The 27,757-nt window shown below is 32.5% G+C and overlaps 4 protein-coding genes and 1 long non-coding RNA gene across 6 annotated transcripts; 3 read left to right on the forward strand and 2 right to left on the reverse strand.

The window, feature by feature from the left end:
* The first annotated feature begins 5,204 nt into the window (after window positions 1–5,204).
* LOC122592747 lies at window positions 5,205–7,787 on the forward strand. Its single transcript, XM_043765043.1, has 4 exons — window positions 5,205–5,715; window positions 6,696–6,855; window positions 7,094–7,187; window positions 7,282–7,787. Exons 1-4 carry the CDS (start codon window positions 5,369–5,371, stop codon window positions 7,626–7,628), a joined length of 948 nt encoding a protein of 315 aa, XP_043620978.1. The 5' UTR covers window positions 5,205–5,368; the 3' UTR covers window positions 7,629–7,787.
* Window positions 7,788–8,558: 771 nt separating this feature from the next.
* On the reverse strand, window positions 8,559–12,932 carry LOC122591249 (putative beta-glucosidase 41). Its single transcript, XM_043763483.1, has 13 exons — window positions 12,732–12,932; window positions 12,553–12,619; window positions 12,120–12,178; window positions 11,492–11,567; window positions 11,322–11,393; window positions 11,147–11,234; window positions 10,806–11,061; window positions 10,614–10,729; window positions 10,291–10,514; window positions 9,705–9,736; window positions 9,513–9,615; window positions 9,071–9,179; window positions 8,559–8,985 (listed from the first exon to the last, which is right to left on the reverse strand). Exons 1-13 carry the CDS (start codon window positions 12,876–12,878, stop codon window positions 8,787–8,789), a joined length of 1,548 nt encoding a protein of 515 aa, XP_043619418.1. The 5' UTR covers window positions 12,879–12,932; the 3' UTR covers window positions 8,559–8,786.
* A 6,938-nt stretch (window positions 12,933–19,870) lies between these two features.
* LOC122591250 lies at window positions 19,871–22,175 on the forward strand. Of its 2 annotated transcripts, none has more exons than XM_043763484.1 (7): window positions 19,871–19,937; window positions 20,367–20,470; window positions 20,564–20,611; window positions 20,701–20,758; window positions 20,854–20,991; window positions 21,394–21,561; window positions 21,990–22,175. In XM_043763484.1, exons 2-7 carry the CDS (start codon window positions 20,388–20,390, stop codon window positions 22,068–22,070), a joined length of 576 nt encoding a protein of 191 aa, XP_043619419.1. In that variant the 5' UTR covers window positions 19,871–19,937; window positions 20,367–20,387; the 3' UTR covers window positions 22,071–22,175. The 2 variants fall into 2 exon arrangements, with proteins under 2 accessions (XP_043619419.1, XP_043619420.1); XM_043763485.1 differs by having other exon boundaries at window positions 20,701–20,710.
* Window positions 22,176–22,966: 791 nt separating this feature from the next.
* On the reverse strand, window positions 22,967–24,169 carry LOC122594444. The gene is made up of 2 exons (XR_006323003.1): window positions 23,886–24,169; window positions 22,967–23,296 (listed from the first exon to the last, which is right to left on the reverse strand). It is a non-coding gene; the product is annotated as an uncharacterized LOC122594444 (long non-coding RNA).
* Window positions 24,170–25,882: 1,713 nt separating this feature from the next.
* LOC122591970 (pelargonidin 3-O-(6-caffeoylglucoside) 5-O-(6-O-malonylglucoside) 4'''-malonyltransferase-like) lies at window positions 25,883–27,193 on the forward strand. The gene has a single exon (XM_043764189.1). It carries the CDS (start codon window positions 25,883–25,885, stop codon window positions 27,191–27,193), a length of 1,311 nt encoding a protein of 436 aa, XP_043620124.1.
* Window positions 27,194–27,757: the final 564 nt, after the last annotated feature.

Below are 27,757 nucleotides of genomic sequence, written 5' to 3' on the forward strand. Positions count from 1 at the left end.
CTTTTTTGTTTTACTGCAAAAGATCAATTCAACCGAATAAGGGAATCCAATACATAAATGGATCCTTTTTCATCAATCCAAATTGAAACACCATTATTTGTTTGTACTTATCAAATGTTCCAATTTTCCAGTCAATTCAATAACGTGGGGTAAAATGCTCTTTACATATGAATGAAGACAAATTTCGTCCTTACGAAAAATGAACATTTTCTCTAGAAGGAACATATATAAGTTTTATATTACGACGTTTGTATACGTTAATATCTTTCATTTTCAAATATAGTAAAGCATTGCTATATTGACATGTTCCAACTCTCTTACCATTGTGTGGAGCATCGTGTGTTTGGCTATGTATCTATGTAATTGGTCGATAACTCACATAACTATACCCACACCCTAACCACCATAATATGGTTAACATTTATTCTTTATCTGGATCCACGGGTGGAACTACGTACATACGTATTAGGGTAGCACGGAAATCCGGTTCGTTAAATTCATTTGGTTCGAATTTTTCGAAAAATAATTTATTTTTTTATGGTGGTACTGGTGAAATTAATATGGGATATCGGTCAATATAACAAAATATAAACTTTTGAAACATATTTCTATCAATAAAACCTATAAAGATGTATTTATACAACTAATTAAATATTAAGAAAAACTACTAAAAATCCCAAAATTTCTTAAAATTCATTAAAAATAGTCAAAACTCTTTGAAAAAATGTTAAGAATCGTAACAATTTAATCGTTATCGTTACTTTATGTCAATACAAGGCTAGAAGAAAAAAATTATGCTACGGGTCACTTTCGATTCTGGTTTCGCCGCTTACCGGAACTCTTGAATTATCTAATGGGATTATATTCATCCACTTCATTACTGAAATTTATGTTCCTATCTTATTCTACAATCATCAAAATCATTGAAATCCCATAAATGACCCGTATCCCGCAAATAATAGTATGTTTCGGACTAAGTGGATGGAATGTTTTGTTTTGTTTTGTTTTGTTTTTTTATGTAACTCTCCTTGTACATAGTTCATAGTTGAACTCTTTTCAACCGTAATTTAGTTTTAATGTAATAATACAGCCGTTTAAACAAGCAAAACGTAAAAAGAATGTATTGGTTTTCTTCGCATTATAGATTCTCTATTTATCGTTTTAAGGGCATAATTTCTTCGTTTTAGGATTAGTGTTCACAATTTCATTTTGGTATGTTCTAAAGTAAGTGTTCACGTATTAATATTAACATTTACCTGTGATAGTGTAATACAAAGAATGCACTTTTCGATATACGAGTAACTTGTCCCTAAGATTGTGTATAAAAAACATAACTAATATTACGGAATATCATTTTTTACTACACAATGCATATGATCAAAAGTATTTTCCAAAATTATTTTTACCACTCATCTTTCGTTGCAAGAACATTACATTATCTAATGCTTTATAATTTTGCGAAATCAAACAACAATGTTATAAATATTAAATTGAAGTGTAGTATTGGTACTATTGTTTACTCAAACGAGCTTTAACCTCAACCCATTTGTAAGAATGTCTTCTATTACACCATCAGTTATTTATTTTTTAAAATATCTTCTTTTCTTTAAATCTGATATGTGCTTGAAAGTTTGTGTTGCAATTCGACAGCGAGAGGTCTAGCATACGTTGTTTTAACTGAGTCCGCGCTAGAGAGGTCCCTCAAAATAGAAATGTCTATTTCAAATATCCAATAGAAGAAAATTTCATATTTCAAGTATCTACATTAATTATTTACACCATTTGACGCCGCCTTTAACACAAACAGTCGTCTCTACCATATTGTTTCCGCTAAAATACGATGTCATATTAGGCAGGTACCATGTAAGTATAATTTGAAGGGAATGAGTAAATGAGTTGAACCTTGGTCCCATATATTTACTTACAAAAACAAAACGAACCGCTGCTCGAGAAGATGGATGGGCGGTCCATTAAACTTATAAATTTATTCCTGGTCAAACCTCTTGATCCGTCTTCATCATGAAATTTATTAGTACAAATTTCCTATTTGACCCCTGCATTCATTTTTGTCGTCAATAATTATTTATTATACTGACATAATATACGCGTTAAAATTTATGAAGTTTGTTAGATACTTAGATTGATCTTTCATTTATATTGAGCGAGAAAACAACTTTATAAACAGAAGAAGAATAAACGGTATGATGTTTTGAATCTTGTATGACCCCTTCTAAGGGTGATTTCATTTCTCAACTAACCTTTTCAACTTTGACATTTGAATATTTGATTGGATTAATCCATATATTACATGTGCGAATTGTTAATTTATAACATTTATTATAAACAATGTTGGATACTAATAAAAAAAATGAAAGGTGTGTTCAACATATACCAATAAACTAAAACATGATTAAAATGTTTTTTAAATTACACGTTGCGTAATCCGTGATTGACACGTGTAATTTTAATTAATTTATTTAATTAAATTAGTTTTTTAATTGTATATAGATTCAATTTCCTTATTAGACTTAGAATTATACTTTAAATGTTGGCTTATTAATACAAAAGACATTTAACCTTATTTTGATTGATCGTTTTTCTCATTAATAAATTGTCTATTTTTCTTTCTCAATTATTCAACACCTATTACTTATATTACTTATAATAAGTAATTAACATGAAAACTTCAAAATTTTGAGTTTATGATCCGTAATCACAAGATTATTTGTCGTCATCTACTATACTTACAAGTCCGATTTTGATATGATTCTAAAAATTTAAGGTAAATCCAAACTCTAACTAAAACATATCTTATATTTACCATTAATGTTTAATATAATTTAACTTCGATCATCGATTTACTTTAACCACAATTTATTTCAAACTCACGAATTATATATGAGACATATTCGAATTTTTTTTAGAATACAATCTATATATCTACCGTACATCGTACGGGTATTAGAACTAGTAGATATATAAACGCAAGATATTTATCGTGCAAAGCTTATGTGGGATCGAGTTAAATGTTTTTATGAACTCCAGCTAATAAGTTTTGTTTGGTGTATAGATCATTAAAACGTTTTTGACAAAAATAAGCGTATAATATCTAAGAGACTTGGAAATATTTTATGGAAAGTACTCTCTATGTTTATGAAATATATATAACTCTTTACCAATGAGCTAGTAGCTCAATGAAACATGTCTCCGTTTATGCATGAGACCCATAGGAGACCAATTGAATACTAAGGTCGAGGGTTCGAATCTCATTCGTCCTCAATAACCATGAGTTATCATGCTCAGGAGTTTCACACGGTAGTGACCCTTTATAGGATGGGGAATCTAGGTACAAAATACCAAGGAGTTGCGCGTTCCTTCCAAAATACACGTTTTTGAATATATATAACTCTTTCTCAATCTTTTTTTTCTTTTACTTTTGTTTTGAAAAGGCCAACTTAATTAACAAAGTTACAAAGTAAGATATACCGTAGTCCGTATAGGAGAAGACCACCTAAAATTGGGCTTAGTTTGTATCAAAAGGGCCCAAGTACCAACCAGCCCGACCTTATTTTACAGTTAATTTGGATCGGATTTAACTGGGCCTTAAGAGACCTTACTAGAAGCATCGGGCCGGGTTGAGGCCGGACGGACCGGAGGCCTATGATCGGCCCTAGAACCGATGGTTATGATTTGTGTTAGTTGAATTAAACACGAAGGGCAGTTCAAGTAAATACTAAATAGTCGGATATGGAAATTGGATTAGAAGGCCTAAACATTGAATAGAAGTAATTGATATTATAGTTTTACCAATCACCATTGTTCTGCGATCTGATATTATAGTTTTACCAAATTGAGAGTATTATACTATCACCCAAAAAAAAAAAAAATGAAAAAAACAGAAGTGGTGTTTGTTCATGTGGGGAAAGCAGCCGCAAAACACAAAAGTCTTGTTTGACTTTTGTGCATGGGAGTTTGGATGACAAGGAGGAGGAGCAGCAGCTTCGTTCGACTTCAGCTTCGCAGACACCATCATCTCTTTTTTGCTAAAAGATAAGAATTTTTTTTTACTTTTGTCAGTTCTAACCCTGTATTTCAATCAAATAAAAAATCTCGTACGTACTTCCCTCAATTCTAAACCATCCATCGTTCAATAGTTCCCGATATTTGATATCAATTTTTTTCCCCCAACCGCCCAACGTATGACATCCACCAACACCAGCAGAAATAACCTCGAGTCATCATGTGGGGAAGCGACTTCAAATATGTAATACATCTATTTTCCTTTGTTTTTTTTTTATGTATGTATAATGTATGTAAATACATTTGTTGTTACTTGTTAGATTATGAACATGATGATGATGATCGATAGACGATAGATTTGGGGTTTTATATATAAATAAATATGGGTTTTTTGTTGCTATGTTTTTTAACATAGGAAGAGTTGGCTTTGATTAGTAAGGATTGTGTTTTGTATGCTTTTGTTATTAAGGGAAATGATAAATTCTCTGAAAGGAATAGCTTAAAAATCTTTTTTAACTATTAAACGAAAATATGTTAAAAAATTAGGAGACAAAATTAGGAAAAAAAAATGAGTAAAAACTTTACGTGTCACAATCTAATAGTTTTAGGAGGATTTTTAGGTTAATCTTTAAATAGATAGTTTTGTATTTTTTATTATTTAGAGATTGAATACAAAACTAAGGTGGAAGAATAAGGGAGAGGGATAAAGGACCAAAATGCCCCCATATGCAATGTACGTGAACAATTTAAACGGTCAAAACAAACGGATGTTAGTGTTTAGAATGAAAATGAAAAATCAAGGGATGATTATCAACGAAAAAAAATAAAATAAAGAAGGCAAAATACTAATATAAAAACCACATGAGCCATTTGTGACATTTTCTCTTAAATAAAAAATTGTCCAAAGGTATCCTCTCAAACTAAAATTTATGTTAGGATAAACTCTGAAATTCCCCTAATCTAATGACTCAATCAACCATCTAATTTTGTTTTGGGTATACTGAAGAACTTCGAGGTTTTAAGACAAAAGTTTTCTCATAATAATTTTATTTCGAAATTGGAAATATGAAAAACAAAAAAATATTCTTAAGCCCAAATTTACATTTAAAAAAGAAGAAAATATAATCTATTTTTTGAAATGGAAAATCTATTTTAGTAAAGTTTTCGAAAGTTTCCAAAATTAGTTAAGATATTTTCGGAGAAGATAGATACAAAACATTCTCATATATATCAACAGAAAAAAGAATTTATCAACCCAATCGTCGCTAGTTACAAATCACATTTGCTGACCCAATTTTCCAACCAAGCACACACACACACACACACACACAATCAATTTCTTTCTTTTATGGGTGGTGGGATAGCTATGAGAGCGGCGGCAAAGGCTGCCGGAATGGGTGCATTCACCACCCGTTTCCGCGGCGGAGATAACCCAGTTGTCTCCGTCGCACGGCGGACCGCGCTTTCTTCTGTCGCTAACTCAGGGGAGGATATAAAATTGGTGATTAATAGTAAGAATGACGTCGAAAGTGTTGAAAAGCCTCTGCTTGATGATTGGGAATTTGCTGGAGAAGAAGAAGATGAACTTTTTATGGACCCTGGTGAACCTAGTCTGCCCAGGCTTGTGTTTGGCGGCGTACCCACTATTCAAGAGGCTACCCAGGCTACTGATGATCTTAAATTTGCTCTTCAACAGTATGGTTTTTTTTAATTGAATTTTTGTGTTTTTTGATTGATTTTGTTATGACCCTTTTTAGGATTTTTGTTGTTTTCTTGAAAAGTATGAATCTTTTTATGATTTTTGTGTTTTTGATTGATATTTTAATGACCCTTTTACGAAAAAATGGTTGTTTTCTGTAACTTTAGTAGTTGTTTGGATTTTGTTAACCATACACCATACACATATTAACTATATAAGGGCTATGATTACCAAAATTCTAATCTTTTTTAGGTTAGGATTATAGTTAGGGTCCATATAAGTGTTTGATATGTAACAAACTGTGATTGAGTTTATCTTGTTTATTATTGGTTGATTTGCTAAGTCGGTTTTCTTGAAAGGTTGATCTTTTTTGTGTGTTTGATAATCCTATAACTATTTGATGCCTTTTTTTACCAATAACATTATTTGTTCACACAAATTTACAATAGGTTTTAATTGTTAGTGTTCATATAAGTATTCTATGTAAAGAAGGTTGATCGAGTTGACCATGTTTAGTATGACCGGTTTTTAGCCGATCCCAGCTCCCAGTATACGTTTTCAAGTTATCGTGTTTAACTGAAAGTTTGATCTAGACAGAATTTGAACTGGGCTCTCAATGAATATTTAGGTTTCCATTACTTGAGTTCATACTGCTATAATGTTGATTTTTAAATTTGATAAAAAGATATGATTTTTAACTGATTTCAAATGGTTTTTTGACATAGAAATTGAATCTGAAAGACACTGTATTATGGCAGGAATATTAGATCTATGCTAATACTTTGAGAAATTTGATAATACATTCGTAATCGTATTGATTTAGCCTATGTTTAAGATATGCAACCAGTTGATATTCTAAGGATGCATTGGACATCCACTGTTTTTCAATGATCATTGCATTTTTTTAATGTTATTTGTCGGTTTATTGTGCACTTTGAAATCAACTGATCTGGTGCCCATATGTTTGTTGTTTAAGGACTTATCTGTCTACAAATGCCACTTATGGACAACAGTCATCGGATTCTGAGAATGTGGTGGCTGGGCCTGATGTTGCTAGCCAAAATGTGGTACCCCACTCGCCTACAAATCATGCAATGCAAGCGTTTAGGCTTTTTAATGATAGTCCTAGTGCTCGGGTATGTTTTTATTTTTTGCTTTCTCTTGGGATTTTGGGTGCACTAAGTGAACCCTTATGTGAATTTATTGGTCCACTATGTTCATGTCTGCAGACTTTGGTCTCGCAAGAAATTTTCTGACACATTGCCCAGTCTACCCGACCAGTCGCACCTTTGATAGATATATTAATATATTTGCTTTAACTAGCTGTTAACTATGAAATAGTAACATTTGGTGTTCTGGTTATTACCCTTTTAGACTGTTGTTGCTTCAATTGCTTCGGATCCAAATGTCTGGAATGCAGTTCTGCAAAATGCCGATCTTGTGGATTATTTGCAAACCCAGAGGACAGGTTAGAACCATTCAACTTTGATGACCCTATTCTTCTCTTCTTATGTTATGTCGATACCTGATCGGTTGATCATATGTGTATGTTGTTTTACCAGAAACGGACCCACATGTAGAGGTTGTTTTACCAGAAACGGACCCAATGGTGAATCATTCGTCTGATGAGAGTTCAGAGACTGGTGATTCTAAATCTGGACCAGGAAAAGGTTTCATGGAGTATGTGGTGGACGTTAAGCAGAAGATCTCTGTTACAGTGGTGGGTATGATGAACAGCTTATCAGATACCTTCCAGTCTTTTTTTGGTGGTTTAGGTAAAGATGAATTTACTGTGAATCACGATGGAACTGCTGCTATATCTGCGGAGAAAGCCGTGATTGGAGCAAGCTTAATGGGATTGGCGATAATGGTGATTTCCGTGGTGGTTCTTAAGCGCCCAGCTCTTTAATTTGTCGAAAATGCTGGGAGCCATTTTAGCTTATGAATGCAGCTATACAGTTTGCTTGAACCTTGTAATGTCAATTGATATATCTTTGCTTTACGTTCATATGTTATGGGATTCAACTTAATAAGTTAATTTCTCCGCTAATACATACAAAGTTTTGAATATTGGTTGTTGGCTGGTGTTCATTATCTCACATTCACATACATGAATTTTCATCTTTGTAACCGATGGAAGAATCAGTCTAGGTAAAGTAGTGAAAATGGTTTGTACGTTGGTGTTTTCCAGTGCTGGTGGTTCAATGTTTTGGCCAAGTGTTTGGGGAGGTTTTATGTGAGGCCAAAACGAATCATTTTTTTTACTTTTTATCAAGTTATGCTAGCTCAATTTGAGATTGTCATAGCCAAACTTTGTTTAGTTGAGTACATTTATGCCCTAAACATACAATAACTTGGCATTCTTATTGTTTTTTTTTTTTACCCTGAGCCTGAGCTTAACTTGGCTCGAGTTTCATTAGGAGGTTTATAACCAAAAGTGCTTCAGGCTGTTTGCACTTTTATGGGTTAACTTACCATCAAAGCTATTCGGCTGGATTACATTATTTGTGCTCATACGGATAAAACACATATGCTTGATAGTATGATGTATTACAGATATCAGCCAGAATAGAGTTATCTGTGCTCCAACAGATAAAATTACATGTTTAATAGCATCTTTTCTTACAGATACAAGCTCATATCTTCCTAGTGGAGCCTGCAAATGATTTCTGCTTCATGAAGGCTTGTGTAGCTAGCTAACTCATGGAGTTTGGGTTCAACCAAAGGTGGTTGGCTCAAGCTTGATTTTCTATGTGACTTTTAACTTATTTGACCTGTTTGCTGCTTAGCTATATTCAATTTTTGATCTCAACTGTTTTGACTTCTTAGATACAAAGTGTAAATCAAATCAGTCCATTAGTAAGCGAGCTGAGTTATCAGTCTCATTCATGTCAAACAATTACAAGTGCTGTACGACTTTACAAGTCAGATAAGCCGCCTAGGGGACGGGATTCATTTGTTCTTCATGTACACTTCTATCTTTCTCCTCTGTCCCCCCCTCCCAAATATATTTTTTCTGTAACGTTATACGTATAATGGTATGATACTACATATTGATGATTATTTTCTATATTGTTAATGAGCTTATATTACTCTCCAATTTCAGAACACCTTTGAACCAGTTGACAGAAGACTTTGGGATCCTTGTCAGATTATTTTTGTAGTCCACATAATACAGACCAAAACGGACAGTATACCCGTAGTTCCATTCCCAGTTGTCGAGTAGTGACCACACGAAATAACCACGCACGTCACAGCCATCTTCCCTGCATAATCAGGTTTTTAGTTAGCGCTCATAAGATCATTAGGAATACAAATGGTTCTATTTGACAAACTATAAAGTTTGGGCACCTAATAGCAGCTGATAAATTCGACAAATAGTCCCTGTGATAATTTATCCTCTTTTCATCCAGCAATGCTTCGTCTAACTTTATACTAGATTTGTTTGGGTCATCCATACCTGCATGATATGGAGGACATATATGCATGAATTGTCATCAATAGGTTCAGTTTAAGACTACAATAATGGGCTAATCAAAACGGGCTGGGTTGATTACCCTAAGCACTTGTTTTCCAACTTCATTCTAATCTTTTGTGAGTAAAGAAAGTTACAACAGCAATCAAGTATTTCGATATAATGATTTCTGATGTTGTATACATAAAACATACACTTTCGATTCCCCGACCTTTTGACTATCTAAAAGTAAAACATAACTCGTACCGACCATTCATTACTCTTACGTAATTGAGTCAAAAAGGCTACCCCAACTTAAAAGTTTCTTGAGTGACTTACCATTTTCGGTGATGATAACTGGTGGGTTCCCATATTTTTCTTTAATGTATACTGCTAACTTTCTTAATCCCCATGGTACAATGCGTAGCCAACTAGAAGCAGCCTGCAAGTGATGATGGACACATGGAGTGGATCATTAGCTTTCGAGTATTATTTCTACATCAAGATTCTATAAATAAGATGCTGACTTACCGTTTCTCCAATGGATTCCCCATTTCTGGAAGCTGTAACATACAAGAACAATTATCAAACAGTAAAAAGTCCTTCTTTAACTAAAGTTCATTTTCAAATTGAAAAAATAAATTCCAACTTTCAGATTTCTTGCAAAGTTTTTGTTTGCAAGACAAATCTGTTACCCATATATATAGGTGGTGGAATGGGGCAGTTTGTGTCACGAGTCAAAACGGGGAATTAAAAAGTGCAGGTAAGAACGGGCTGGGTCAGATTCACCTAGTAAATCACTTTTGTCCTTTTATTAAACAACTGTGACTTGATTAATGATTACTAGACAACTCTAAAGATTTGAATAACGATGATTTAGGCAGTGTGTGCATTATAAATAGACTTCATGCAACTTTCAAGTTTCAACTCCTTTGACAACAGACAACCTTGGCCCATTTGACTCATTCCCCTTTTAGCTAATATATGATTTGACATATTTGAAATAGAACATAATCGAAACCGGACACATTCGTAAGTAGATGGCTCGAAATTGACACTTCTACATGTTTTATAAGAACTTATGATTTGTTGATAAATCTTTACTGGAGTATCTTACTAGAGGTAATAACAGCAGGATCACTGGAAGCATCACGCATTATGAATTTTCGGATACCGGTCTTGTCATTTTTGGCATACAAGGAAGTATAATGGTTGATGCCAACGAAGTCCAAGGTGCCCATGAAAAATTCTGAAATCTCAGGGGTGATCTCTGGTAGTCGATCACTTACTAACGTTCGCATTGAAAGAGGATAGTTCCCGAGCAAAAGAGGATCAAGAAACCTGATTCACTTTAATCTGCGTTACACAGTGAAACTGGATTTACCAGCAAAATAACAATTTTACCATGTTCATGAAACATTGTTATGGTAAAAGCATTACCAGCCAAGTCCAAAATCCATTGCTCGAGTTGCAGCCTCTTGATCCTCATCAGAATCGGAGTAAGGCTCATACCATTTGATATCTAATGATATCCCAATTAAACCTCCTTGTTTTTCCTGGAGAATGAAGAAAGCAATTGGGAATTTCATTAGCAAGTGGGTCGGGTTGGGTCATGTTTGAGGGAAGAAGTACCTTGAATTTTTTTTGGTAACCATGATAAACAGCAGCATGAGACAACAGAATATTGTGAGCTACAATGTATGGCTCTTCAGAAGATTTTCCCTTCTTACATAACAAATGGAAGAGAAAAGAGCACCTCCCTGGTGCTTGAATACCATAATCGTAGCCTTGTATCGAAAATCCATGAGGCTCGTTAAAGGTGATCCAGTGTTTCACTCTATCCCCAAATGCCTCAAAACATGTGAAAGCATAATGCTTAAAGTCCTCTCTGCAAATCAAATCAGCTTTTGTAAGCCTTCTTTTAGTATGCACTATACACAGATGCTTATCTGAAACGTATTCAACTTTCTTACATTATTTGAGTGTCCAACCATCCATCATATTTATCTTCAAGCATCTGTGGAAGATCCCAGTGATACAAGGTTGCATAAGGTTGAATTCCTGATAAATAACCCTTCAACATGATCAGATACTATGTTTTCGTATGTACGAATTGTATCTTATCAATAACTTTGACAAAAAAATGACCTTTTTCTAATAAAGAATCAATGAGGTTACTGTAGTATTCAATCCCTTTTGGATTCGGTTTGCCCGTTCCATCTGGTTAGATCAACAAAACATTTTAGTTGATCAAACACTTTCGAAGATATAGACGGTATACCATAAATTGGTTCTTAACATGTGATTAATAACTTTACTTGGAAATATTCTTGACCAAGATATTGAGAATCTATAAGCATCCACTCCCAGATTCTTCATCAATTCAATATCTGTCTGAACATGTTAAACCATTTTTACCTTGTTTAGTTTGCACAACATACATTCGAACATAACTTTTCATTTGTCATGTTTTAGTCATTGTACTCTTTTATACATCAAAAGTTATTGTAAGATGTTTTTGCGTCCCATACTCCCATTTGGGTCGTTTTCAACCAAAAACCGTGCGTTTTCAAAGCTGATACTCTTTTTTATATAAACAGTAGTACTGATCTATACTAGGTTACATTTCTTATAGGAATGTTATTGTTACAACTAAAAAAACCCCGAAATGGGACACAAATCCATCTTATAATTGGTCAACTATTATGGTACAAATGGAATCTTGGGAAAAATTCTACTTAATTTTAAGTACTTATTTATTCGAAATAAAATAGATAAGCAACGGTAGGTCAAGACTTAAGAGTGTTTAATATTGCTTACCTACTTAAAAGATATAAATAATAAAGTTTTTAAAAAGTTAATACGCAATCCTAAATATCCCCCAGAATATGGATCTTACATTGAGTAGAACTTAAGTTATCTTATAATTGGAGAGTAAAAATGAACCTTGAAGCGATGATACTGATCCACAGCTTGATCGGCATTGCTAAAATCCAATATTCTTCCTGTTATCATCATCATAATAATTATTAATAAAAACTAATCATATCAAGTTTCATATATAAAAAGAAAAGGGACCATATATATTTTCTGAATACCATTTTCAATTAAATTATTTTTGTTTTAGCTTTGAAAATACAATAATGACTTGTTATTTTTAAAAAATGTGACTATAACTCAACAACTAACCTTGGAAGGTAAACTAGCTTATTGACTTTTAGTTTGAATCCGTCACAAAATTTTGCCAGTTGATCACATTTCTAAACACATTATCTAATCAAATGAAAATCTTGAGGCCCTTAATTTACGTTATGATTGCAATTCTAACACTTCAATATATATATAAATCGAAGTTATAGGAAAGTCTATAGTTAATTACCAGGAAGTCTTGAGAAAGTATCCCAAATACTATCTCCTTTATTTCCTTCATCAACTGCACCTTCAAACTGCCATCGTATAAGCCGTATATCATCACATACACATACACGTACACAAAAACACACATGTTAACATAGCAAACTGGCCGGAAACAACAAAAATGACAAATAAGGAAGGTACCTGGAAGGCAGAAGAAGCGGTTCCAAATGTAAAGCCATCTGGGAAATCATGTCTACTAATTGTAGCACCTTCTGATGATTTCAAAAACAAACATGTTGTTGTTGTGGTATATAACAACAAGCATATTATTATTAAAACCTGTTTCATGTGCGTTTTTTTCCCCCCGAAGGAATGCTTCTTTGTTTTTGTTTTTGTTTTTTTTGGCGGTGAAGGAATAATAATGAGAGGTAGTTATTACGAGTATGATATGAAGGTGAGGAACAAATATATATTCAGAAATATAATTCTCTATATAATATTACGGAGTTATTTTATATTTATTTTGTACATTATTTATTATTATGTTCTATATTATTATTAGAAGAAAAGAAATGGATGAGGTGACGCGTCCGATAAATAAGGATGTCGATCGATATGATGAAACTATAGCAGTTCGATTATTTATCCTAAGTCAACTTTAGATGCTCATCAATATCTTATCATAATTGACTCAGGATTTGTTTTCTTGTTTATGAATATATACCATTTAGGTGACTTCTCTAGAGTTATCTTCTAAATTTATTATGTGGGTTTTGAAATTGAGTTTTTTTTAAAGTCTTGGATTCGAATCTTGAGATGAGAACTCAAGGTGTTTTCGTGGTGGTTTTGAGTCTTAATTCGAGTCTTAAAGCATGAAAAATATTATTAAAATGTAGACGTAAAATATTTATTAAAATGAAAAATTTTATTAGTAAAGATATATTGATAATATAAAAACTATTGGTTCCAATGTGTGAAATTTATAACTAAAGATGCTAATATGTGAATATTGATAAAATGAAATCTATTGTAAAATGTAGATGGTAAACATAAAGGCTCGTAAAACATCAAAAATTATCTTATATTAGCTAATCTCTATATGTACCTTACATCAAGGATTGATTGTATCACCAATTGGTTGAAGATAGTCCCTATAACAAAACATCATGAAGAGATATGACTTCAAATATCACCCACAAAACTCCATTAAATTGTGACTAAATACCTAGCTTAAAACTTGATTTGGTCTAAGGACTCCATATGATTGTAATTTGCTATCAGTCAACATTTTTATTCATTTTTTATGTATTAGATGTAACATGTAACTCGATACATCCAATATATAAGTAACTGGATTGAAATGACCCCTCGAATATATCTAAGCGAAGAGTCGGTACCTTCCATGACGCTTGACAACTTGTGCCATGTTTCCATTAAATGTGACAGATGGTTTTAAATGAATCCCAAGCTCCAATAAGTCCATCAGCATCTACCTCGGCCCCTGTTCACAAAGTTGAACTCACATAAAAAATTGTTCACTTTAAAAGTCAAAGAAAGATAACTGACATCGGCTAAATCGATACATCTTTGGGTATATAAAAGTTAAGGCTAAACAAAAACATATCAAATTAATCAGCAATTAAAAAGCACGAAAGATTTTTAGAAATTAAACTTGTAGTTTGCTATCAACTTACATACTAAAAATACGAAATCAAACTGAAAAAAGTGACACATTTTATTTGAAAGCATTTCTAAAGTTTTTTATTTTATTTAAAATATCACTTATAACTTGTTAGATTAAGGCAAACCTATTTCCTCATATTTTGTATTTTAAAAAAAAAAAATCTTCATGTTCTGACAATATCTCTACCAATTTTTATCTTTGGATTCATAGTTAAGTTGAATAATATATAAATGATAAATAAATCTGGGGATGAAAGTGGTAAGTTTCTATAAAATTTATATGATAAATCGTACTAAAAAAGAATTGTGTATTCTGAATTATAAATAACCAAAAGTTTTGGCTTGCATTATTGATTACTAAAAACTCTAAAAGTATTTGAATGACAATAACATTGAAAAAATTTTAAATCCTCATGTCTAGCTATATTAATTAACGGGACGATATATATTTTAAGACAACAATAGTATTTCTATTGTGACTTTTCAAATAATAAACAAAATTCCTTGTGGTTCAACTGGCAAAGAAATTCACATGCTAACTTGGAGGTCACAGGTTCAATCCTTACCTCCAACATTTTTATAAAAAGTTTAATATAGCATGATTGTAAATCTTGATTACTTACGTGGAGGCTGACTAAGCAAAGTAAATGTCAACATGGATCGCTCTGGTAACGCCACACCAGAAAACGTTTTATGTCAACATGGATCGTCTCCTAAAACTTTAACTCTATCTATAAGGACCATTCTTGTAATATTTTATTTTTATTTATTGTATAAGCATGAGGACTTTTTTTAAAACCATTCTTGTCACCCTTGCCTCTGGAGACAGAGGTCATGAGTTCGATCCTTATCCCATACAAAGGTTTGAGGGTCTTTTCTACCATTTAGGTAGAAACTGGAAGCAGTCTCTCTACTTAGGTAGAGGTAAGGTCTGCCTACATCTTAACCTCCCCCATACACCGTTGAGGTATTGGGGCTCAAAACCGCTGAAGGCGGCACTGAGCAGTTACTTACTTTTTTTAAACTTAATCTAAAGTTAATAAATACGGAGAAATGATAATTTATATATTCAGTTTGTTTGATTTTTTTTTTTTTATATTATGTATACCGTTTGAAGGTTAAAAATATCCACTTTCATAAAAAAGTTAGCAAAAAACAGAAAGAAAGCTTAAGGTCCGACCGGGAAGGTCCGATCGGGATGTAACGATATATAAATAAGAATCATGTTTTCGTGTAACAACACGATTTTATCATTCGAATTCACATCAACAATGGCGTTTGGTTAGTGTGTGTGTTCTTGGTGTTTGTGTGTGTGTTGAGAGAGAATTGGGATCAAGAGTGTGTTATTCAGGTGTAATGATATGAAAATTGTGTTATTGATATGCCAAGTGTTGTTGATTTCTAAGGGATTGAGGGCTATAAGTCTAAACAAACTAACAATGCTAATTATCATAATTAGCCCCTCAACCTTAGAAATCATCAACTCATGACTTAACAACAAGTAAGTCCATAACTTAAATTACAATGTATCACTACTTTTGGATTTCTAACATTTCGTTTTTTAGAAAAAACTTTCCTCAAATAGTTTTAAATTTTGGGAAAAACCAAAATGCTACTACAAACATGGTAGAATTATGTTTCCCCCTCACAAGCATGGTAGAATCATGCTAGAAGCATACTTATTAACCCCTTAAAATTTCTTACACTACTGAATTGTGGAGAGACTTTTGTGAGAAACAACTAGCATCGTGCCCGCACAATGTCACGATGATCAGTGACGGTGTGGTGATGGGACGACGGTTGGTGGAGATGACGTCGAGTTGTGTAAATAATTGATGTAAATTAATATATTTAAAAGGTTAATGTAGATATGTTAAAAGATAAAGGATTGATAATGCAATTTAATCATCAATTTAAGGAGATAGTGTATGTGAAAATTTCAAGAGTCTTAGGTGGAAATATTACATAATATATATAAGGGGGACCTTTTGGACATTTATTCATATAACTTTCAACAAGAATAGTTTTTTTTTAATAAGTAATATAGAAGTATAGATTAGATCACATACTAGTCATATTAGCTAGATGTGATTGTTAGAAATAAATTTTGTGATTATCTCCGATAAATTGATAACTATAAGTTATAAAAAAATAATCAAATTTTTATTATGGTATGAATAAATATCAAATTATTTACACATTATAAGGTTGAAATTTTATCTTTTAGCATGTAATTTTTTCACATTATTTCTTATGTAAAGTAATTGGGAAATGATATATCTTCTTAAAATTAACTTAAAAACCCTTTTAAAACCATAATATTGTGACATGTGAATCATTAATTTTCATTCCTATTTGTATCCCTTAATTTTGTCATTTATCTTCATCTTATGATTAGCAAATTTTTAGGTTATTTAATTAGAATGATTAATTATTTTTCAAAGTCATTTGATGGTACAATTAATTTTTTAAGTGAGTTTATTATATAATCCTAGACACTTAAAAGTTGAAAGTGCGATTTTTTTTTTATCATTGTATAAAAATTAACCCACGCTTTTGGAAATAATGTGCAGAATAAGGATATTCAAAATCACCATATTATTCTTAATGAATCTTTATCGTTATAAAAAATTACCAAATTACTCTCTTACGTTTAATTAACTAATTTACATCTTAAGGCTTAAACCATTATCTTTTAATATATATCTACCATCACATTTATATCAATTGCATTTAATACCAATCTAGACTCATCGATGCCGCCACCCTATAGATGATCAACGCACCTACACCACTACCGCTGCTATATTGCGCGAGTACCCAACAAAGGATGCATACTGCTTATTTGTTTTGACTGTCTCTACTCTTTTATATATATAAAGATTTTATACAGAATTCTAAGTACGAATTACAAATTTTAAACATATAAGAAAAAGATATGGATAATTTATATACGGGGAATTTTATTTTTTTTTAATTATAATGTGATGATATATTTTATGCATATGCGTGCAACTTAATTGCTCTCTCCGATGATTGATATTGTTTTCTTATCGTTGTCAATGTCATTGCTTTTCTCATAAAACATGTAACCCCAACAACATGTTTGCGTGTACGAATTGAAGAGGAATTGAAGAGGCCTTGTTGATACATAAGTTGCAAAATGTCGATTACTTCAGTTTTCCAAAATAACCATTCACCCACATCATTTATCAGAATTTAGAGAAAATGTTACAAATAGTCCTTCTGGTTTGTCATATTCGCATTTTGTCCCTTATGTTTTTTTTTCGTTGCAAATGGTCTTTTGAGTTTTCATTTTCATTGACAGAAGTCTCTGACACTAACTTCTGTTAATTTTGGCCGTTAAATCCACCATGTGCAGATCACATGAGGGTATTTTAGTCTTTTACATCTAATACACCATTCCTCTTTCCTTCCTTCCTTTTTCTTCCTCCTCCTTCTAACCTGCTTTCTCTTATTCTCTCCACAATCTTCACCTTTTTTATTAATCTATCTAAATATATCATCTCAACAAATACATACATAATTATATATTTCCAAAAAACAAAGAAATGCATCAATTTATATTTGTGGGTCTCGTGTACAATAAGAAAATAAAAACACATAAGTTACGAAGCACAATATAAAACTATTGATGGTCTTACTTGATTTAAAATATAAAAGATAGATAATTGTTTATCTTTGTTGTCACAAAACACTGTACATTGAATGACTTGTTACCCCCAATTCTAACCCATTCTTCCCTACCTTTGATATCAATGTTTTACTTTTGAGATCCACCATACACCATCTGAAACAAACTGTGTATAAATATATATACACATATAAACACACTAAAACAAATACATAGAGAGAATGAAAATTTGGGGAAACAAATACCCACTAAATAATCTCAACAAATATCTTTCAAACATATGAAAGTGTAAGTCTGTTTTTCTTTTTGTTGTTCATACCTCATGGTCCAGAATTAGAAAACCCAAGATTTTTTCAAAACTCGGCCGCACCTTTTTCCGGCCAAACTAGCTGGCGGATCTCCATCAAACCCAAAAAAGTCTTTGGCGCTGTACATGAGAAAGTTTTTCGAATATACCCAATCCATGACCTTCATCTTCAATCGCCCCACCATCATCATCAATCACCATGATCTTTTGAATCTACCCAATCCTTCACCATCATCTCTAAAGGGAAATGGGATCTGAAGGAATAAGGTTTGATTAATTGAAATTTTGGTTGGATTTTTGTGAGTTTGAATGTTTGATTACTTCTTGGGTTTTTTTTTTGGGTTTGATTATCTGGTGAGAAAGGATAGAAATTTGATGGAGATATTGATAAATACATGTGTGTATATAATATATATATATATATATTGATGCAGAGTATAAATTAAATAAATATTATCACAAATAGTCCCTATGATTGTTAAAAGGACGATTATACCCTCACATGAAATGCATATGGCGGATTTAACGGCTAAAATTAACAGAAGTTAGTGTTAGGGACTTCTGGCAACGAAAATGAAAACTTAAAGGACCATTTGCAACGGAAAAAAAAACACAGGGGGCAAAATGCGAATATAACAAACCAGATGGACCATTTGTGATATTTTCTCTAGAATTAAAAAGCACCAAATGAATCAGGAAAAGAGTAATCAGCCGTATAGTTTTAAATATTCATTCGTTTGTTTTTTAGATGCACACTAACAACGTGATTTAATTTTCGCCTACTAATCAACGTACTTACCAATTTATCACGTAACAATCTCTTATATTAATAAAACAAAATTGTTTTCAAGATTATTTTTGGAAAAAGAATGAAGTGGCAAGCCTTAGCTTCTTTGCTAGCACAACTTTTAAAAGAATGTGACATCGTAAATTTTTGCATTTTTATTTTTTCATTGTTTTCATTTTTTCCCCTAAATTATATGTTTATTTCCTTTAGCTATCTTAACTTTTCATCCCTCCACATGTAAATATTTTTTAAAACATATATACAATGATAAATGAATAATTATCAACATTAACATTAAATATCATTTTTTTAAAAAAAACTATGAATTCTTCATTTTTTAAATTAATATTGATCTGAATTTTTTTCTAATATTATCAAAAATTTTCCAGGTTTGAACAAACTTAACTTAAATACCCGGGTTGAACCCGAGATGATTAACTAGTTATAGGTTATACTTTGATTCATTGACAGCGGGGAACTACGATTAAAAGTAACCAGCAACACGTTAATTTTAATTTATTTTTTTAAATATAGTAGTAATAATGATTATATATATATTTTTACTATATATATATATAATCTTTTGTTCTAGATGCTAAAAGACTGAAATATATTCATGTGCAATGTACTGACTAAACTAAAAGAAAATTAATATTCGTATTACAAAAGTTGATACATTTACCACACAATATAATTATTAAAGTATATTGTACAAGTCAATAAAACACGTTTGTGACAAAAATTGTGATACAAATATTACACCTTAAACAAAAAGGTCACCCCATAAGGGTAGCAAAAGTGCAATTCTACCGAAGTAATGAAAAAAAGAAAAAAAAACACAAGGATCAAAATTGATAATATAGTATAATCAGGGGAATGTAATGAAACTAACTCAAAAGCTTAATATTATAACAAACAATCTGCGCCGCTTGCAACCGTCGCCTTGAATTCAGCCACCGCTCTCAGTCTCAGTAGGTACACCCATCTCCCCTGCTTCTTCTTCTTCTTCTTCATGTATTTATATCTATATATATTATTATATTACTTTATAAGTCCACACAGTTAAAATTTTGAAATATATTTCCCTTGTTAATATTAGTCCTTAATGAAATATATTTGTACTAAAAAAAGTTACTTGATTTTGGGGGTATATGACATAGCTTATTTAGTAGCCCTTTTAAGCTGATTTGTGATAGACAAAGATTTTGAGCTTCTATAGATTCCCTATCTCCGAGGTCGAGTAGCTAAATATTATATTATACATTTGAGCTGAAAAGCATCACCCTTTTCTGGTAACCTGGGAAAACCTCATTTGCTTTTTATGCCTTTTATTAGCTGCACATATTTTTGTTTGGTTTCAAGCTGTTAGAGTAACAGAATGTTGCTTCAACCCTTTCGTCTTAGAATCTTTTTGCCGATTGATGCATGATGCGGATTAACAAAAATAACAAAAATTCGGTCGTATTGCCTCAGAAAGCCTCTTCTGACTACATTCCGCAACAGGCAAAGTAATTTTCCATTTCTTTTATATGCAATTTGTGTTCTATAAGAGGTTGTGTACATAATTGTGATTATAAATATCGTTGTATGTATTCATATAGTTTGTTTGAAGGTGAAAGTCTTCTTCATCTTGTCAACTCAATTCAAAGGTATTTGTATACATTGCTGTCAAACGTATTTAATGGACATTTAGTACATGCCGTTTAACTGATCATACTATTTATCGTGTTTGGACCAGAGAAATCAAGGTAGCCAGACTTTCAGATGAATCTTTAACTCATAAAATTTGGCTGAAGGTTATAACCTTTTGATTTGATTTTATTTTTTTGAACTTTTGTTTATTGGTTTTTTCCACTATGGCTGATAATGTTTATGTCATGTTACTTATTAGCAACAATTTTCAATTGGTGTCAATGATGTGACCCGTGTGCTTGAACGGATGCCGCCTCTTATTGGATCTATAAGCTCTATTCCACAAAATGCTACTTACAGCCGTCGTAATTCCAAATCTCCTCCCATCCAAATGCAGGTACTTCCATTGTTCATATTTATGTAAGGAAAAGTCACATATGTATTAATAGCCATTGGTTTGAATGTTTGATTTCTGTTATGGGGAACAAATGTCATTTGCACTCACATAAAGGATTAAATTTTGAACTTTATAGAAGGTCAACAGGGTTAAATACTGACACCTTAGTTTCAAATTTATTATTTTGGCAGGGTAAAGCAGCTCACGCCACCTTGAATCAAATTTTTGAAAGGCTGAGATATTATAATTTCTTTCTGAACTTTAAAATTTGAGCTTTGTTATAAGTACAAATAAAGTGTGTTATCCCAATATAGAAAACGGACTGGTGTTTTTTTTTTCTATCTCAAACCTTGGAAGTTCTTCTATAATAACTAAACTAAAAGTTGTTGTTCTACATTACAGGCCATAATTATAGCTACAGACTGCAATCCTCGAGGGCTTACGAAGCACCTGCCGAGCCTGGCCTCATCTAGGGAAGTGCCAGTCATCTTTGTTAAAGATAAGAAAGGGGGATCTTTCAAGTTAGGTGAAATGGTGAATTTGAAGACGGCTATGGCAATCGGTGTCAAGGTAAGGAAGGGTAGTACCAAAGAAGTTAGCCTGTGCTATATCGATTTCTAATAATCTCATAATTGAATTGTTTTGCAGTCAAACAAACTTTGACTCGACTCTTGAGACACTGTTAGTTTGTTTGAAGGACTTAACAATATATTATATTATCAGAAGACATTAAACAAAAAACCATGCTTGTGATTTAAAGTCTTGATCATTTTTCTAAAGATCTATGAATAGTTTGAGTCATTGTACCTGAAGATGGGTAAGCTTCATTTTTCATATTTTTGTCAAAAGGATAATTTGTTTACTAGATGATGGTTCAGAGTGTTAGTTATTCTTCTTAAAAAAGGACTGGATATGGTAAGATTATAGGAGTATGTATATATTTGTACGCTTTCATCCACAATCCCTTCTTTTATCTCATTTGTTGTGTGATCGTGTAGGCCAGAGGAAATTCAATCAACAAACTTATTGGCGAGATTGTTGGAGATAACCAGGTAAATAAAGAGGTTACGGGGTCGTGAGTGATACGACGTATGCTTTTCTTTGCCAAAGGCATATTTCTGGTGAAACATTAATGTTAAATGTCTTGGTAGTATTAATTTTGTTAATGCACAGTTTTTAATCCATGAGTTTGTCTTTGATCTGTTTGGTAAAATGTCAAGAAAGGTAAATCCATTTAGATTAACTGGGAGTGAGGTGTCGTCGGGCTGGAGTTGCCCCCACGTCACCCCGGTGTATCCGGCTACACCAAAAACATACCATCCTCCTAAACATACCATATACAAACAAGTCAACTAGAACAATACCCGTGCGTAGCTCGGGTTACACTTAATAAAGGTCTTTTATAGCTTACATTTGAATTTAACATAGCTAAATAGTAACTCAAATTGAATGTTTGTTTAGAATGTCATCAAGCTCGACTACATGCATCACCTATGTACGAACAGAAAAAAGGAGAATTGACACATTACTGGTTTAATACATATATGATATGATGCCAAACTAAGAAGCTTGGAATGTTTAAAAAATAAACACCCTCCCACAAGGAGTAAGATGATCCAAAAAATAAACACCCTCCCACAAGGAGTAAGATGATCCAAGGAAACAACTTGACAATTTGAATTTGTCAAAGTTGATCGTGACTGATAATTGTAACTAAAGTTTGGATATTTAGGCCAATAAAGCACCGTGGAATTGCAAAGAAATATATTTCTATATCCTCATGTTCACATGCACAATAAAAGCTACTAACATATCTAGTGGAATGCAAAGAGATGTAATGATTAACTATATTAACAAAACCAAGTCGATTGTGTACGTTGATTTGGATGTTATATCAGTATATATTCGTGTGTATAGTTGTATACATAGCACAAATATCACGAGATTAGCTTTGCCTCCCAAGGTAAAAAATCAATAAACATGAACATCATTATCATTATTATTAATTAACTAATACATAACATACAAGAAACAACATTGTTATTAATGTAATGAATACATTCAATATTACATACAAGAAATAGAGAGATTAAAAAATTCAACTTACACATCATTATCTCTTGAACATATAATAATGAAGAATACATGCGGACCATGTGAGATGATTAGATGAAGGATTTATAGGTTGTATGGTCCCTAGCCTTTGTACGTGATTTCTTTTGTCCAATTAACATAATACTGCTGGGTACACTTTAGGAATGCGCTTGTATGAGTTCAGGCCTGATTGCCAAACTTTGAAAGATATCTGCATTGAGTACACATGTATACTTAAAAACCATCGACAAGATATGAACATATTCAGAAGTTTCAAGCATATTTATTCTTCGATATTATCTATCAAAATGCTACTATTCAGCTTTATAAGTGAGCTACTCGAGAGTTGATAAATTCCATTGGCTCATTAACCGTCATCACCATATATAAAAGCCACTCTTCCGGGGATAGCCTAAAGGCCCTAAACTGAAACCCACTCTTTTGTATTACTACATATGCATCCGAAACATCCAACTTTTTTATACCATTCTTGACCCATGTGAACCAAAGAAAATTTTTATTTTATTTTGATAAAAGCAACATATAACCTAGTCCCTAAAAACAATGATGATATATTAATTGAGGAATTTCATCAAACACATGTTGTTCATCTTTATATTAAAAAAGCATATACATATTTTATCTTGTCTCATTGCAAATCCAGGAAAGAAAAAATTTCACATACATACATACATACAATTTGTGTATTGGAAACAAACTAATCCATTGTCTTCAATTTTAATAATCTATTGCTACTGACATAGAAACAAATGAACAATTTAGTTAGGATTTGTGCTTACCTTATTTGGATAGATTAAAAGCACCCTACTTACCATCGTCCTCTCTTGAACTTATAATAGTCTAGAAGCAGATCATGTGAGAATGTGAGATGAATGATTTCTAAGTTGTAAGATCCATAATACTTCTTTGATTAACCCACCCATAATAAACTTTTGATGGTGGAGAAACCATAAAATACTGTGTAGAAATCAATATCCCCGTTTATAATTCCTGATTTCGTGGTAGGTCAACAACAGACTTTAAATTCAGTAACAAAATAGATGGCAAAAAAAAGGGGTTTTAGTTGTTGTATTTTATATTGCGTTTACTAATCAGCCATTTTAATTGGGAGAATTTATAAGGCTGAGATCAAATATAAATTTAATCTAATGGATAAAAATTCAAAAAAAATTAACGCACCGAAAACAATAATTATATATAATAAGACATACCATCTTCCTAACATTTAATAATCTAGAAATATATACGAGAAAACAAAAAAACATCCAACTTATCACTAACATCGTTTTTCTTGTATATAGAATCTACAACACATGATGATGCTAGCTTCTAAATAAAAATTAAAGGAAAAAAAAAAAAGAAGTCAGATTCCCATTTAAAAAAGTCGGCTACCGCGATAATTTCTACCCCTAAACCTACCATAATTAAGATGATATAATTTCCACAAAAACAATATATATGGGTCGCTTTTATTCTTTATTTTATCTAAAACTTTTAAGACCTACCGGTGAAACATTATATACTCGTATATAGGCAACTTACTCAATAGAGTTGTAGTATTAGTAGAATGGATATCCAGAAACAATCAACAAAATTTATAAAACCGGCCACTCAAACTCCTCCAACACTCCATCATTACAAGATAGGCTTCATTGATGAGTCTGCTCCTCCCTTCAATATAAACGTCGTTGTTTTCTTCTACTCTGCAGATAGTAATGACAATCACCTGAACTTTGTTTCCCACCTCGAAAAATCTCTCGAGAAAACGTTAATACGATTCTACCCTCTTGCTGGAAGATATCTGGAAGAAGATCATGTCATCGAGTGTCTTAAATATATACTTCAAAGTATAATAACATAATGATAAATGATAAATGCAGTTTATGACTTGTATATAATCTCTTATATAAATAAAACAAAATTGTTTCTAGAACTTTTTTTCCTATATGTCATGCTAACATTTTATCTTAAGCTATTTTCTACAAATTTATGATGTCATAATTACTTTTTCTTTATTTTCAAAAAACTATTTTTCATATTAGGCCCTATGTTATCTCTTTTGTTACATATTCATTTTGTAACCTTATTAATATGAAAAAATGAGCGATCGTATTCTAGCTCTTTATTTTTATTTCTATATCTACCATTGATTTGTGGTAGTTAGTTTTACTTTTTTTTTTATCACCTAATCGATTTTACATATTAATGTTCATCTTAACAAATATATTGTTATCTCCATGACAAAATACCTTCAAACAACCATTTTACGAACACTTGATCTAGAAATATATTAAGGGGTTTGCTAAATACAGTCCTTAGGGCTGTGTTTAAGGTGCATAAATTGTTTGTACATTTACCATATAAATCAGGGGCAGACTTTTAATATGAAACGTACAAGATTTTTTATGCACGTTAAATAAAGCCTTTACATTTCCCATGTATTAAATACAAAAAAAATAAAAATATCTTCTTTCTTGTATCCCATAGGAATAAGTACAAATATCCATCTTATCACTAACATCTTTCTTGTGTATAAATATATACAGTACAATGATACAACTTCTTACTTAAAAAGGAAAAAGTCATTCATTTCTCCACCTAAACCAGCCAAAATTAGGAAGATATAATTGAATGAAATCTACAGGCATTAAATTGGGTGGCTTTCAATCTATAATAATAGGGAAACTTTAAGACCTACAAGTGATACATTATATATATTTCTATATATATATATATGTACGTATAGGCAACCAGCTCGATCATTAGTATGAGTAGAATGGATATCCAGAAACAATCAACAAAGTTTATAAAGCCCGCCACTCAAACTCCTCCAACACTCCATCACCACAAGTTAGGCCTCATTGATGAGTGTGCTCCTCCCTTCAATATCAGCGTTGTTTTCTTCTACGCTGCAGATACCAATAATCCAAACTTTGTTTCCCACCTCGAAAAATCTCTCGAGAAAACGTTGCCACGATTCTACCCTCTTGCTGGTAGATATCTTGAAGCTGCAGATCGTGTCATCGAGTGTCTTGACCAAGGTGTTGAGTTCATACATGCCAAAGTGACCAACGTTAAATATGAAGAGATTGTTGGCTCGGAAGAAAACTTAAAGCTGGTTGACCAGCTCATTCCGTCTCCACTTGGGGCTGTTGACCAAGTAACTGACCCGTTACTTTCGATTCAGGTGACCACATTTGAGTCTGGAGGAGGGGTGGCACTTGGTGTTAGTATTTCACATAGGGTTGGTGATACCGCTACCCTGTTCATATTCTTGAACGAATGGGCTGCTATAACTCGAGGAGAAAGTCAAACTGACTTCCCTCCTGGGTCGGGCTTCAACACAGCCTCATTCTTTCCCGCTCGTGGGTCAAGTACCCCTAAACTATTTCCAAGAACAAAAAGTAGTGATAACTTGTATAGAAACAAGTATGTAACTAAGAAACTTTCATTCAGTGAAAGTGAGATTTCCAATTTAAAAGACAAGGTGATGGTTGTTGGAAGCGAGCACCAGCAATATTTCTCAAAGGTCCAGTTGGTGTCGGCTTTTATATGGAAGGCCTTAAGTGACATGGACCAAAGAACAAATGGGGAATATCCTCCAAGATGTTCTGTTCTTCTTTGGGCAATCAACTTGAGGGGAAAATCCACATCTTTAATACCTAGTGATTCTTGTGGGAATCTTTCTACAGCAGTATCAGCAAAATGCGAAACTAACGATGAAACTGTCGAATCGTTGGCACGTCTTGTTAGAAATTCTGTCAAGGGTTTCATGGATAGTTACTCAAAGGTAAGAGATGATAAAGAGCAAGTTCAGAAAATGGTTATCAAGTCCCGTTCAGATGCTGCTGTTATTCCTCCTAATTCAACCGTGATCCGCTTAACCAGCTGGTGTAAGTTCCCTTACTACCAACTTGACTTTGGTTTTGGGAAGCCCATTTGGGTCAACCGTGGTCGGGCTATTGGAAAAAATGTAGTATATCTGATGGATGATGCCGGAGGTAATGGAGTTGAAGCTTATGTAGGTGTTGAAACTAAAGATGTTCCTTATTTCGAAGAAGCTCTACTCAACATCAAAGCTTATTAGTTTTGCAACTTAATTAAAAATATTTGTGCTTTACACATTATCTATGTTGTCTAGAATAAATAAGAAAATAAGAATCTGATGAAGCCAGTTCTACAATATTGGTATTATTGTATTTTGCTATATATTTGGAAGATGTACTACTGCAGCACGTGTTTATGTCCAAATAGTTTGAAGTCACATTTGTGCTTATTTGTTGAAAATAAAGACATATTTGTTTCAAGTGTCTACTGTCTTGGTGTTTTCGACTTGATTTATAACTAGGAAAATATACTTGTTGCGTTTACTATTGTAAGCTCATGTGGTCAAATTAGGAAGCAAAGGCCTATTGTGTAAAGAGTAGATGGTAAAATGTGTCAGAGTCAAAGGGATAATGTTGCACCTTGAATCCTTGAAGACTACCATGAGATACATACATCTCCAATAAACCTCACGCTAACCATCTAACCAGGCCAAGTATATACAGAGGCGGTATCAGAAAAAAAATTTAATGGGAGTAAACTTAAATGAAAAATAAATATAAAAAGGGGCAAAATGTCAAAAACCTATATAATTTTTTTTTTAAAT

This window comes from Erigeron canadensis, chromosome 3 (genome assembly GCF_010389155.1).
Source record: "Erigeron canadensis isolate Cc75 chromosome 3, C_canadensis_v1, whole genome shotgun sequence".
NCBI classification, from domain to species: domain Eukaryota; kingdom Viridiplantae; phylum Streptophyta; class Magnoliopsida; order Asterales; family Asteraceae; genus Erigeron; species Erigeron canadensis.